Source organism: Habropoda laboriosa, unplaced genomic scaffold (assembly GCF_001263275.1).
Source record: "Habropoda laboriosa isolate 0110345459 unplaced genomic scaffold, ASM126327v1 scaffold99, whole genome shotgun sequence".
NCBI classification, from domain to species: domain Eukaryota; kingdom Metazoa; phylum Arthropoda; class Insecta; order Hymenoptera; family Apidae; genus Habropoda; species Habropoda laboriosa.
In genome coordinates this window covers 454,970-469,512 of record NW_017100239.1, presented here as the reverse complement: position 1 = coordinate 469,512, position 14,543 = coordinate 454,970, and the positions used below count along the sequence as shown (strand labels likewise).

General features: G+C 39.3%; 1 protein-coding gene across 2 annotated transcripts in view; it reads left to right on the top strand.

Annotated features, from left to right (window-relative positions):
- Nucleotides 1-7,138, top strand: part of LOC108571778 (low density lipoprotein receptor adapter protein 1-B-like) — a 28,769-nt gene extending 21,631 nt beyond the window's left edge. For both annotated transcript variants that reach the window (XM_017933914.1, XM_017933913.1), the window contains exons 2-6: nt 1,567-1,760; nt 2,875-2,987; nt 4,094-4,335; nt 5,426-5,586; nt 5,656-7,138. In XM_017933914.1, coding sequence (XP_017789403.1) covers nt 1,567-1,760; nt 2,875-2,987; nt 4,094-4,335; nt 5,426-5,586; nt 5,656-5,844 — 899 coding nt within the window. In that variant the 3' untranslated portion in view covers nt 5,845-7,138. The remainder of the gene's footprint in view (nt 1-1,566; nt 1,761-2,874; nt 2,988-4,093; nt 4,336-5,425; nt 5,587-5,655) is intronic.
- The last annotated feature ends 7,405 nt before the right edge of the window (nt 7,139-14,543 follow it).

Below are 14,543 nucleotides of genomic sequence, written 5' to 3'. Positions count from 1 at the left end.
TTACCCAACGATTATAAGGCCAAAACCATTAGCTACACGTTCGAGATAACTTCGTGAAGTGAAAATATCGGAGTTACGTCTTACGTCTTTATCTGAATAAAGATAAAAGTTCGTGGAAAATAAGACAGGATAAGGCTAGATAGACGGTTAAAAGAGCAACTTTTTCGTTAAAGAGAACACCACGGAACTGTTTCAATGGACGGTTCCGTCCTTCCGTGCGAGTTCGCGAGAACAAAGAGTATCGTTGGACATCGAAACAATCGTCGGATTGTCTAATTGGATCGTAGACGCGGGAAACTTAATTGGAACGACGACGTCGGGATCAAAACGGAATTGGAGAACATAATTACCGAACGAACCGAGTTAAATTCAAGTGAGCGGCACAACAGGACAAGTTGACATTTTTTTCAAGTCACGGTCAACGAACGTCTCAACAACTTTCTTTTCATTCCGAGCGAGCAGAACGAGGAGAGGTAAAAATTTATACATATACTGTGCCGCGGCTCGTTGCTTCTTTTATGGAACCTCGTAACATTTATAAGGAAGGTTCGTTCCAGTCGGTGGAATTGTAGGCAAACATCGTTGAGAACACTCCAAAGTACTATACATCGGAATCGATTTTCCTTCGGCAAGGAGATGTCACAAGTAGCGAGAACTTCGCGTTCTATTCTTCCGGAACTTTTACAGCTTCTCCAACGAACGCTCGTTTCTTTTCTCTCTCTGTTTGCGCTATTGCACGACGCGACGGCACGATAATATATCTCTTCTCGCTTTCTACACGGACGCTGTTCTCGGAGATTTCAAAAGTTCACGTTGCAAAACTATCGCGAATATTCGACAGCGATTTCGATTTCTCTCTACTGCTCGTAAAGTTCCTCGACAATCGAGGTGCGTGGCAACTGCCGTGATTCCCCAAGCTAGATGGAATTGACCAATCGACGGATAATCGGTGGAAGGTGTGTCAACTGATAGCAATAGGAGATGCATCAAAGGAGAATACCGACGGCACACGATACGTATGGGCATCCATTATTGGCACACGTGCTATTCCCGACACGACGTGACGCCGCGGTCAGAGAACGAGACTGGTTTACGTGGTTACACGTACCAGGACTAATGTTACACCAGTCATCCCCCATTCCGTCTACCCGTCGTATTTATCTCCGCTCGGCTGTTACATACCTGTTCGCATATAGCTGCTTCACTTAGAAGAAACCCTAGCTGCATAGCTGCGCAAATTATTACGCGGTCATCCATCATCTACCTACACCACCTTGCTCTCTTATACGCGTGCACTATTCTAATTGTAATCTCTTTTTAATCACGCACCTGTATTCAATTTAGCAAAATGAACTCTCTGTGTTCCGTCCAAGAACCCGTGTAAGTTAGTAACCCGTGTAAAAAAGTGAAAAATTAGCGAGAAATCTATAAAAATTGAGTCGCTTATTTTCTCTTGCGCCCAAAGGGTAGGCCGTCGTAATCACCGACACAATCAACGTCGGAGCAGCGAGGCGGGAGAGTAAACGTTGTGGAATGAATTTCAATATGGTTGACGTTAACTTGCAGAACTATGCGAGGAATGGGCTCTGGCGAATAGTCGTGAATGCGTAGAGGGTGGTGGTTCCGCTGGTACGACGCAGGAAGAATCCGAGGATGCATCGGAAGCTAGGTTCACCCTGAAATATTTGGGCAGTACCCTCGTCGAGACACCCTCGAGCGAAGAGGCCACGGCAGAAGCCATCAAGACCGTCATTACGATGGTGGGTATACACACTTTGATCTGTGTGCTTCCTTCGCGATCGCCCTAGCCTCCTTCCGCTACTTTTACTAAACACGTCAGAGTTTTATAGCGATCGATAACAAACTCCCTCTTCTACCTTGATTCTTGCAGTAAAGTACATTGTCGAATAATTCCGTTTATCTTCAAGGATGTTGTTCCGCGTAAATTAGATTTTTGCGTTTTATGGAACGTGAAAGTATTTACAACTCCACCGTCCACGGTATTTCTCCTGCGGGAGGCTCATTCCAGAAACAGAGGATCACGACCGCCTTCCAATTTTCCAGGACATTCGCGAGTAAGCCGAGTTCGCGTAATCTTCGACCAAGTTAATTCGTTGAATGCGGCGTTTATTCTGCCCGGGATTCACGATTGCGTTACCGTAAAATGCCACGGCGAGCGCGCTGTAGCTAGAGAAGATATTTCGTTTCTCAAAACGGAATTAACTCTTCTTCTTTCGTTTACATTCAACCGCGTATCCTTAGTACAATACAATCCAATAAAGGCTTTTCATCAAACAAACAGTTCACTTCGGTCGAGTTCGATACGCAACACTCCCCCCGTTCGCAAGTATTAGGGCACCTTTTTTATTATTTTTATTTCTTTACACAAGTAAAATTCAGATAATAAACGTATACATTGTTCCGTACCGTTCGTACATCTCTTTAAACGAGTTTGCAAAAAGGCTGCAGCAGCGTACACTCGATTGTACTATCTTTATTCGGATTACGGAGAAATAAGAAAAAGGAAAGTAGATCCGTGTGCATTTCGTCCAAGTTTAACGTCGCGACGTAACGATCGTGGTGAAACGTTTTCGATGGCAAGAAAGGTATTTTACTTCTCGAAACGTTTTCCATGACGCTACTTCCTTCCGTTACCTCTGAAAGCTCGAGCTACTCTGCTCGAGTGCTTCAATCTGGCGAGACACATTGTGCTGCTAGCTTGAATTACACAGATACAAGAAACACGTATACGTATAATTGTACGACGTGATCGGTATGCTCCTCGCTCGTTCTTATCGCGATTTGGAAGGGATCAAACTTAGGCGAGTAAAATTTTTTATCCTTACTACGGCAAACCTCTTTTTAATATCACAGGCAAAGGCTAGTGGTAAGAAGCTGCAAAGAGTTTCTTTGGCTGTGAGCTTGAAGGGTATCAGAATGACGGATCTTGCCACGGAAGAAGATCAGCTTCAGGTGTCTATATACAGGTACGTACGAAACGAGACTGAGTTCCATGAACGTATTCGAGACATTTCCTGTTTCGCGAAACACGTATACACACGTCTGTCACGATTGGAGAGTTGTAATCGGACGAAACCGGATTTGTTGGTTCTGGCTTGTTGTACATTTTCCCTTGCATCAGCCAACATAATATCCGATATTCAGGCTAAAATGTATTCGAAAATCTCACGCAATAATGCCGACGAGCAAACGTTACGTGTTCCGATTCTGCAATATTATTCCCTCTGTCAATCCGAACCTATGATTTACCGTATGGCTCCTTCGATATTCGCTCATCCACTATTGAAATGGAAAACCGCACACCCATTTCCATTTGCTTTTTTCCGTCTATGGTTGCGTTTATTCCATTTTTACTTTCCAATATTTCCCACTGAGAAATAACAGAGAAACCGTTTCTTTTGTCTCTGTTCGCTTTTTGTCCGAATAAAAGGGCTCTTTTCTTTTTATTATTATTCCTGCATTGATTTTACGTAATTATAACGTGCTTTGAAAAGCATTCAAGTGGTGACGAGAAATTTCACGGTTCGTAAAGAAAGAAAGAAGGTGGTAACGACTAAAGCTATACATATACCCACATAAATATTTTCTTAATCGCGCCATGTTCTCCAGTTTCCCTGTTAATACCACTTTAATTAACTCTTCATTCCTATAAACGGCCACAATTCAACTACAATTGAAACAGAAAATTTCATACGAAAGAGCATCGTTTCGATTTCCAATATCCTATCTCGTATCAGAAAAGTGCACCACTTCCTTTTCTCCGGGACTGCTACCACGTTCAATTGTACCGGCTAATTTTCCCTATTTGAAATTTTCCTTCGAGACGTCTCCTGCTGCAAGTACTTTTAAACGGACTTCCCTTCGTTACGATGCTTTTGTTACGCGAGCAGAGAAAATTCACGATGCTCTCACATGGAAATAATTTACATATTACGCATAATTTGCATTTACATCTAGCTATACAGCTTGCCGGTAATCTTCGACTGCGATTAGTTATGCTTCCTTGAAATTTATTCCGCGCACTTGTAACGGAGTCCCATGTACTTGACTACACGTTTAAACATTTTTGCAGAATCTCCTATTGTTCGGCGGACGCGACGCACGATCATGTGTTCGCGTTTATCGCGACAAATTTGAACGAAACCATGGAGTGCCACGCGTTTCTCTGTCCGAAAAGAAAAATGGCGCAAACGGTGACGCTAACGGTGGCACAGGCCTTTAACACGGCTTACGAGGCTTGGCAGCTGTCTCAGGCCGATCCCAGGATCCATCACGCTCAAGATAAAAGTCCTCCGTTGAACGACGACAGAAACGGTAAGTAAATTAACTATTCCGCAAACTCGCGCAACAATACCGAGCTTTCCTTCCTTTCACACGCTCGATCGTTCGTGTCTTTAAGCGAGGGGGATAACTGAACGGTGAATCGAATTATGAAATGCGGTAAACGAAAAAGCAGAAGCAGGCTTTAATCTTGAGCCGTTTGATCCACGATAAAGGTACATCGTGCGCTCGACGCAATAGCTATGTATGTGGTCGTGCACTTAACTCGCCGAGAGTGCGGATATTGCGGAGAGCCTCGGAGAATGTTACGAGTGCACCGTAGGAAATTGTCCGGTAATATTGGACCTCGTGCACACTCAACTGCAATACTACGGAAAACTGGAACAATTACAACTCGTGTGTTCTGCCATTATTTCCAACGTACGAATTAAACGAATTAAACGAATTGCACCGTTAAATTAGAAAATTCTACAGGCTATCCATGAGAGATTTCTATTGGAACTAGAGACTAAAGACGCAGTTCTAATCAAGCGTTCCAACGAGTGCTTTTTAAGTTCCCAAAGAGCTTTACAATTTCCAAGTTGTGTCAATGATGCACGCGGATCGATCGGCTCGAATCACTCGCGGAATGAATGCGCGTATTAATATGAGATTCAAAGGCACCACCCAAGTGATCTTTCGCCAATGTTCCAACGCGCGCATGATGCTGGTTGCCATCGGATAGCTGCTGTCGCGACAGGGCAAATCGGTAATTAACGCATCGGTAATTAACGAGGCGACTCCGGTTCATAGTTTAGAGCCACGAAATGACTCCAAGCTACCAATTAGCGGCACACTAGAAATCAATGTTTGTGCAGGGGATGCTTCTATTTCCATGTTACAGAGACTCTTGGACGTTCGTTCGCGTATACACGTGGGTCGATAATGAAAGTGTATCTAGGAAACCGTATCGCACAGCTGCGATGAGAGGTTCCATTTCGTGATTTACGTAAATGGGATTTGACTAGCTCTGTTTCTTGTTTATTCGGTCTCGTTAATACTAACCTACATACCTATGAACTGCTCGCCGCCGAGATAACTACGCGTATTTTATTCTCTCTCTCTCTCTCTCTCTCTGTTAAAGAAAACAACGAGAAAAAGAAAAAGGAAGACGACGACACGAAATCCGTGGGAAAAGTTAACCAACAGAATAAAGACAACGCTCAACGATGTACCACGAACGATGCTCAAAAGAATCTTCTGATCGATCTATCGAACGATAATAAATCAGCGGGAAATTCATGGGTAAGTTGGTCAGTTGAAACGTAGATACCAGCAGATCGATGTATATCGTTATCGCGATAATATTTTCAGGTCTGCTTCGAAGAGGAAGACGGTAAGAAGATGCAGAAGAAGAAGAACAACGCTACTAGTATTCCCATGACAACTCTGAGGCATAGCACAACGTCTGCGTCCCATCACGTTGTACCGAGGCCAACGACGGGCTTTAAAATCCAAAATGCTTGGGGTGAATCGAGATCGGTGGATTTGATGTGCTCGTAGCAGGCGTAGCCTTCGGCCGATAGCTTCCGTGACGTGCCATTAATTACCGGTCTCTGGAAGCATTTGTCGAATAACGGCCAACCCAAGAAAATTAACCAATAGAAGTAAATCTATGTTCGCCCAACTCCGATGGATCGAATCGTCCCAAGAAATATTCTTTATACCGACCACTTCCACCGATCCTACCAATCCCGACTAATTTTCAACAACGATATCTTCCGTTTCTTCTGTGACAAGACCCGTACCGAATACGCTTACCGATATTTTGCAAATACCACGGCGAATATGTCCATCATAAAATACGCGGTATTGTATACGTGATATTGTATACCTGGTGATCTTTCCAACACGTTTTACGTCCTCCTTGGAACAGTCGATGTCGAGCGGTGCTCGGGAGGATCGATAAATCGATGGGAAGAAAGAGTTTCAGTTCACGGCCAACAAGTGGGAACAATTTTTCCAACCCTTTTGTATAATACGTGTGTATCCGTGCCAATTCTCTCACACATATCGTACAAAAATTTCCTATTACTCTACTTATACCGCGTGAACGTGCGTTGTACCAAAACCTTTTCTTTTCGAACCACGTCCAATTGTGAGTTTTACTCGCAATACCGATAATCCACACGTAATTCCCATTGTTAAATAGCTGGGCTATTTTTTTTTCGTTCGATCACTTGAAATTCATTTTTGCGCCGAAACATTATACAAAGCGTAGATTTACGGTTAGAGGTAACATAGGATGTACTAATCGTACTTTTCATCTTAATATCGCTTCTTGCACTGTTATTGTTTAAGGAGAGATCATGTTTTAACGCCAATTAACATTTCTTTCTCTTCAAATTAGTATGTAGGGGGGAAAAAAATGATCTTGACTTGACGAGATAGCGGAATTCGATATTAGGAACATACATACGTTGATGCGTACATTGTAAAAGTATGTATCCACTTAGCATGTTCATCGTCGAGATTTTCGTATAATTTACACGGCATTTGAGCTGCGTGTCAAGTATATAATTCAATATTTACATACGTACGTGCTGTAAAGTGTTACACTTTTATATAATACGTTGTCTGAAAGATACGTTTGTCAACAGCGGGATACTTTATTCCCTTGTGTAAATTATTATGTCGAAAGATCATTTTCAATTCATACTTCAAATCGTTATCGTCGCGATAAAAGCTGTTTAAACCAACTGTTTTTTCTTCTTTACATTTTTGCCCCATTTCTACGCAATTTTATACATCTCGTGATATGTGAAAAAACCGAACCGTGAGTAACCCAACATTAGCAATTACGACGTACATATAATGTTACGCTACGTGCGATAGTTTGTTAGGTAGTTGAAAAATTCGCGAAATTGTATCGTACTCGACTTAAAACGTAGTTGGCTATTTTCGTAGAAAACTCCATAGGTGGATAGAATAAAAACGATGCTGTACAATCATTACTGTTTCTAACGGTTACGTTCGTTTGTGAATTCGACTTATAGCGAATCTTGACATTCCAACTTGACTACGTTCCGTTCGTGCAAATGCGAATCGCGGTGGAAAGCAATTCGCATTTCTCGTCCAACTGTTTTATCGATTTTACGTTTTTCTTTCCTTCTTTTTGCAAATCATACGATCGAATGTTCGAATGGTTTGAAGCAAAAATCAACAGTAATTTTGTATGGTCATTATACAATTGACGCGATGCATGTCCACAGAACGGTTGTGCAACTTCGCCTAATATCACTAAGTGTTAAAACGTAAGAAGTACACGTGAAATACAGGCATACATATCTAAATTCTGTTTTATTATTCAATGCTACTCGCACATCCAATCCCCTGTAGAACCGCATTGGCTATTTAAATACAGCAACAGCTTCTATTGATTTTATGCATCTCAAGAACGTTTCCGTGGCAACTTTAAAGAGGGCAGCAGATATTACCACCGACAGTCAAATATTCCACGTGAACAACATTATTTTTTATTTAAAAAAAAAAAAAAAAAAAAAAAAAACACCTTTTCACTGTGATTGAATTCGATCTAAATGACGACGACGCCATAACCTATTCACGTGTGTCGCCTATGCTAGTATGATAAGGCAGTTTTGTTATCTACTGTCCCGCTACATGGAGATGAGCGTACGAAGTAAATTTCTCCTTAAAATTAATCGTATTGAATTCTATTAAACGAAGGTTCGCATATCGATTGCACACCGCATCAATCGTTGTTAGACGTCGTCAAAAAAAATTTCAGCAGTTTCAGAACTTGGATACAAAAAGGCATTACCTAATACGCCAATATTAACTAGTAAAATTTTGCAAAATTTTTACCACTATGCAGAATAGACTTAACACCTAATGTATCCTTGTGTCCAACGTTCTGAAATACCGATCACGTAAAAAGTCAAAGGTTCAGTTATGCTCTCTACGACACAGAGCGGGGAGTTTAGGAATGGTATGGAAGAGAACCATCAAAGATGGTAAAGTCGACAGATGTAAAAGATCCTCTTTTATTAAATCTGCATACGAAGATACACACACATGTATTTACATTGAATTGCGTGGATAGAACTATCGACGACTTTTCGATCTATGTAGTACTACATTTCTTATAATTTACCTCATAGTACTGTGGCAGCCGATTTGCTCCTATTATTTGTTATACAATTGTAATTGTATATCAAATAATACTGATTGCCCAGGCCTCACCACGTGGAGGTTGCTGCGAATGGAGGCCCGCCCTAACCACACGGTCCCATCCACCCTCCTTTTACGCGCCTACTATTTCTTTTCTACTCGTTAATGCAACGCAACGCCTCCTACTCATTGTATATCTGCAATACGTTCGGATTTTCGATCGCTATGCAGGCGGACAATAGCAGAAGACTGAAAGAATTCTAAGTTAAAAAGAAAGTCGACGAGAGAAAAAGAAAAAAATACAAAAAAAAAGTAACCTATAGATTTAAACTTAAAGTACTTTAAGTTTAGCTTAACTTATCTTACGCCTAGCTTATAGTCTAAGTTCATTCACACTCTACTTAAACTAGGAGTTAACTTAAACCTGACTTAAACTAAAAGCCTTAATTCTATACGAGACGTTAATTCACTCTGTATTTTTATCACTACACGAGAATATGTGAAGCAGGAATCTGACTCGTGAAATATTTGAAATACAAAAGAAGAAAATATAAACAAACACGTGTCGCAAAAAAACACGACAGTTAAGGGATTGACTGCACAAGGCTATCTCGGAAAAAACATCAGGCGTTTCTGTTCGAAATTGTTTACATATAACCAACGAAAGGAAAAAAATTGCAATATTCACAAACTGAGAGCTATCGTCTTAAACAACAACATGTAACTCGAGCACTGAATTTTCCCAAAAAACTTGCTTACCTAAATGTTAAATCTTATATATTATCCTACTTAAATAAAATTCTTACTTAACTTAAAAATCGCCTACCTGACTAAGAATCTAACTTAACGTAGAGAAACGCCTGCCTGTCTAAACATTTAACTTAAATTAAGAATCGCCTTCCTGATTAAGAATCTAACTTAACGTAGAGAAACGCCTGCCTGTCTAAAGATTTAACTTAAATTAAGAATGGCCTGCCTGATCAAGAATCTAACTTAACGTAGAGGAACGCCTGCCTGTCTAAAGATTTAACTTAAATTAAGAATGGCCTGCCTGACTAGGAATTTAACTTAATGTATATAATCGCCTTCCTGTCTAATGATTTAACTTAAATTAAGAATCACCTACTTCATTAGGAATTTAACTTAACGTCAATAATGTCCTTCCCATCTGATGATTTAACTTAACTTAAAAATTTCCTGCTTAATCGAGAATCAACTTAATGGTGAAAATGTCCTGCTTAACCAAGAGTCAACTTAATGGTGAAAATGTCCGGCCTAATCAAGAATCAACTTAATGTTGAAAATAACGCGGCTAATGAAAACTCCACGTTCGTTTGAAGAACAACCTACCTAATTAAAAATCTATATTGTACCCTGCCTATTCTGAAAATCTAAAGGGATATAAGAGAAATATCAGTGTGATAAGATGAACTGCTCGTTTGCTCCTCTGTCACCTGCAACAAACTCAAATTCAAACAAATTTAGTAATCAGATTTTACAAGTTACAACATAGGCATCGTTTACTTCTTTTCTTCCAATAATTTCCCCAGTTTTCGCGAATCTGTAACAAACTCGTTTTTTCTTGGATTAATGAAAGTTTAACAGCTGAAAAAAAAGATATTGTACACATATACGTATAAAATATTGATAATTATTATTATTGGGGAATGGAGTACTGTTTCCATAAGGACACAGCTTACACCCAACAGCCTCGATAATAATAATTAAAAATGAAGGTTTAGCAGCCAAAAAAAAAAAGACATTGTGCACACATCGTACATATATTTTTACGTATTCGTTGAAATGAAAGTGATATTAAAAAAATTGAAAGGTACTTTACATTGTTAGCAATTACTTGGTGCACATTGATAACAAATCAAAGGAAGAATTGTAAAATGAAAACTGGGAATAAACGGTAATTGTAACGTATAAACTGAAAAATTCCTATACCGAATACCAAGATGAAAAAAAAAGAGACTAAAATTGTGCACGATTCATTTAGAAGTTACTATTTTCACCGAAGAAAACGTGGAGAGATGTTCCAATTTACTCTTCATTAGGAATTTAAAACCGAAATAATCGCACAGTTTACCGCAATTTTATCTATATTATCATTTTTTCAATTAGCAACGAGTATGCGATGTCGTACCGATGAAACAAACATTTTACTATGAATATTACGAGCCAACTACTTTCCACGTAACAATGTTTCTTTGCAAGCTTTTCATGTCATACTCACAATATGAAAAGTATAATCGCGAGTGCACTTTAATTCGTGCAAAGCTATTTCGAAAATTTATAAAAATTCACTACACTCTACTGTTGCATCAGTCGGTATGTAAATTTGCAAATATTACCGACGGATGAATCTTACGTAGCGAGAAAAGTAAAATAACTCTAATAACAATTAATTCTTATTTTTTTCTTTTTCTTTTCAAGAATTCACCGAGCTTCTACTTGTACTTTCATTCATTATTAATTCTTCCCCTGATATATTCCGATTCAATTTGAAATTCTCAACATCTCAAACTCATTGTTACATCTTTAAAAATAAATCATCGTCGATATTACATATGTAATATCGTAAACATTAGTAAATATCTGTTATAGCAATTCAATGATTATAATTAAACAGTATTTCATGACAAACACTCGGTAGATTTCATAATCCACTCGTTCTAAACCCGAGCAAACACCGAGAGTGGAATAATTCTTCCGCAACACTAATCTGTTAAATGTATGAAATAAAAAGAGTCTCAGAATCAATCGCGGCGAGTGCTTCGTTTTACTTGCAATCTGAATTTACGAAAAAAAAAGATAAAAAAAAAGTTACCGTTAAACGCGAGAGCAGCCACGTTAGGGCGCTTTGGGCAATAGCAGCTCTTTCAGCGACTCCTGAAAAATTTGGGTATTTCGTCGCAACACTAATAAAAGACAAAACGCGTTTATTCGTTTACGCAACGCTATCGTTAAAATTACAGATGGAGTAAATCGACTCTGAATAAATAAAATGAATTTACCCTGAAAAAAAGGAAAAAAAATGTAACTTTACTTTAAAAGCATTACCATTGAATAAAGATTCCAAGTATAAAAATTCAATACACAAGAGCAATCGCGAGTAGCATTTCTTCGCAACTCTAACTTAAAACGCGATACTCGATCAATTCGCAACTCTAATTCAAAACGCGATCTCAGTTGATTCGCAACTCTGATGCAAATCGCGGCTGGATTTTTCGCAACTCTGCTACAAATCGCGTGTAAATTTCTCGCAACGCTAACGCAAACCGTGATCAATCAGTCGCAACGCTAATTAAAATCGCGACAGGGGTGTGAGGGTGGGCGATGTCCAGTTCCAGCTGAAATACATTCTACAAAATGCTACATGTAAGCGAGCACAGTGACAAAGTAGCAACGAGAACAACTCTGCATCCTATCGATGCAGAGTCATTCCCAGTAACCCTCTTCTTTGGCAGTTTGCCGGGTTACTTCGGCTCGTAGCCTCTCCCTTCTCTCTCTCTTTTTTTTTTGCTGAAACTTAAATCTACGCTCGAGATTCCCTGTATCGTAAAATAAACCATAACATATAAAGGTGAAATAAAAAGATAAATCGCGGAAGCCGGAAAACTTGGAACACGCAGATGAACACGAGCAATAAATGAATCATTGCAAGTGCATCTACGCCGAACCTCGAGCAAACTATCTTTGCGTTTCGTTTCGAAGGGCCTCAACATCCGACCGCGAGCGCGGGAAATTCGAAAAATTCGACAAGTGCATCTAGTGACAAGTGGCATGCTCCACTCGCGCTGGATTCACCTTCGATTTTTCAAATCAGATTTTCCTGAAACAGGTTGATCACAACGGAAAAAAAAAGGGGGCCTGCCCGATCGGAGACTGTGTCAACCTGCCCGGCCCTACCTACTTATATTTACCAAACGCACACCAGAAAGTATACTACCTATCCTCCCTCAACCTATATTTAAAAAATCCAAGTCACACATACAAAAACAGACGCTCCACGGTTCTCATACAGACACTTGGGCGCAATATCCTACACTAGAGAGACGTCCCGGGACGCCTCCGACGCCCAAGAGTTAGTCAATCGTTCACACACTAATGTACATACCATTTTTCCTGAAATCGGCTGACGAAGGATAGCGATCATTGCGATCATACGAGAGAAAAATTTACACGCGATGATTTTAAATGTATCTCCTTTTTCCGTTTCGTTTATTTCTCTTTTGTAACTTTCACATGTTACTGTGAAAAACGGAAATTGGTAACGAGAGAAAAATGAATCTACAGCGACGCAATTCCACAGCCTAACCACACACACTCTGCGGAAATACGCCGTGCACGATTCGCTAACCTAACGTCAGCCGCCGACAAGTTATATATTTAAAAAAAAGAAAAAAAAAGTGATTCATTATTAAAACTAGTGTCATCGTACCCATTGCCCTTCACCCAATCAAGAAGCACCTGGGCACGTGAATGGGTTATTGACAACGAATACGGAGGGTTAAACCTGAAAATCCTCGACTAAAAATATGGTATTATCTGATTTTTCATGTACTTTGTATAACGGTCTAACAATTAATACTAATGGTAATAAAAGGTATCACACAGGGAAGGTAAAATTTTTATTTCTTCTTGATGATAGGCTCTGAAAATTAAACACCTTGTTATTAAATCATCCTGGGACGATCCCGTCGTCAAAGTAAATTTTGCGAAAATTAGAGTTCAAGGCTGTTATACTTTGACTTCGAAATCTGGTCCGTTACATTCGCGAAGTGTCTTCTTGCACTAACTTTTCAATTTAATATAGTATTTCTTTCTTTCGTGAATGACTCTACTTTTAAATTGTACTCTCATATCCCGAATTAGATTGAAAATTGTACCGAATAGAATGTAACCAAATGAATATTATTTGGTTTAAATGAATCGTTTAATATTATTGTTGATATTATGCATTCAACTCTTGCAATGTGCATTTAATCGATAAAATAAATAGAACAAGTCTCTATTCTGGTAATGTTAACAACAACCTATACAACATCGTTATCACTGTGCGATAACTGTTTTCAAACAGACGAAGTCGAAGGACATTCGACTTCCGTACTAAATTTAATACGAAAATTCTACGATTTCTCGTGGAACAATTATTCACGTGGATATTCCACAAATATCTAAATTGAAAATATTCTCATTTGACCAGTATTCAAGTCAACATATTTCTAATTAAATTTACTAGTTTCACTATAATTAATATCGTATTATCAACATTAACCAGAATAGGAAAAAACTACGCGGTGCAAGAAAACCTAGCCTCATCTAAGAAATAAATCGCACAAAATGTTACTACTCACGAGAGTGAGTTATTACACTCACACCCGCGGTCACTGTGCTCGTCAAAAGATACTACGTAATTACAACTAGTCACCCGTGTCGATTCGGACCAATCGTCCTACGACATGATTGAGTGACCAGAGGAACTTCAACGCATGCGACTCACAGTTCGTTGAGTTAAAGCTGTCGTCTAGGCTGCCACAGCAAACTGCTACCCCCAGAGGAAGTCATCTAGGAAGGCACCATAGGGACCACAGTAGATGCAAGCTGCAACACTTTGTAAGAGAACGGAATATTATTATTTGTTCCTCGAACCATTTGATTATTTCAAAATTTTCAATATTATTTACTGCAGCGAATTTCGAAATTATCGTAATTTTGACTCTAATAGAGATTCACGTAGACATTTGAAGAATTGAAAAATTTAAGGCACTCTTTAAATGGAAAAGTGTTTGAAACTGTTGAACTTTTAGTTCGATAGATACTTACTTTTCTGCTTCGAGAGCTCCGCCCAATGGTTTCTTCGGATGAAGCACTGACTCTAATACCGGTAACGAATTTCAACAAGAATAAAAAAATAAGAAGCTAATAACGCGACCGTATAGATTATGTCCGGCGAAAAAAAACACTGACTCTATTCTTCGCGTGATTTATTTTGAAATTAGTTGGCTATGTTGGTTACTTAAAGAGCTGTGCTGCTCTGAGAAAAAAAGAAAACAATTTGTACG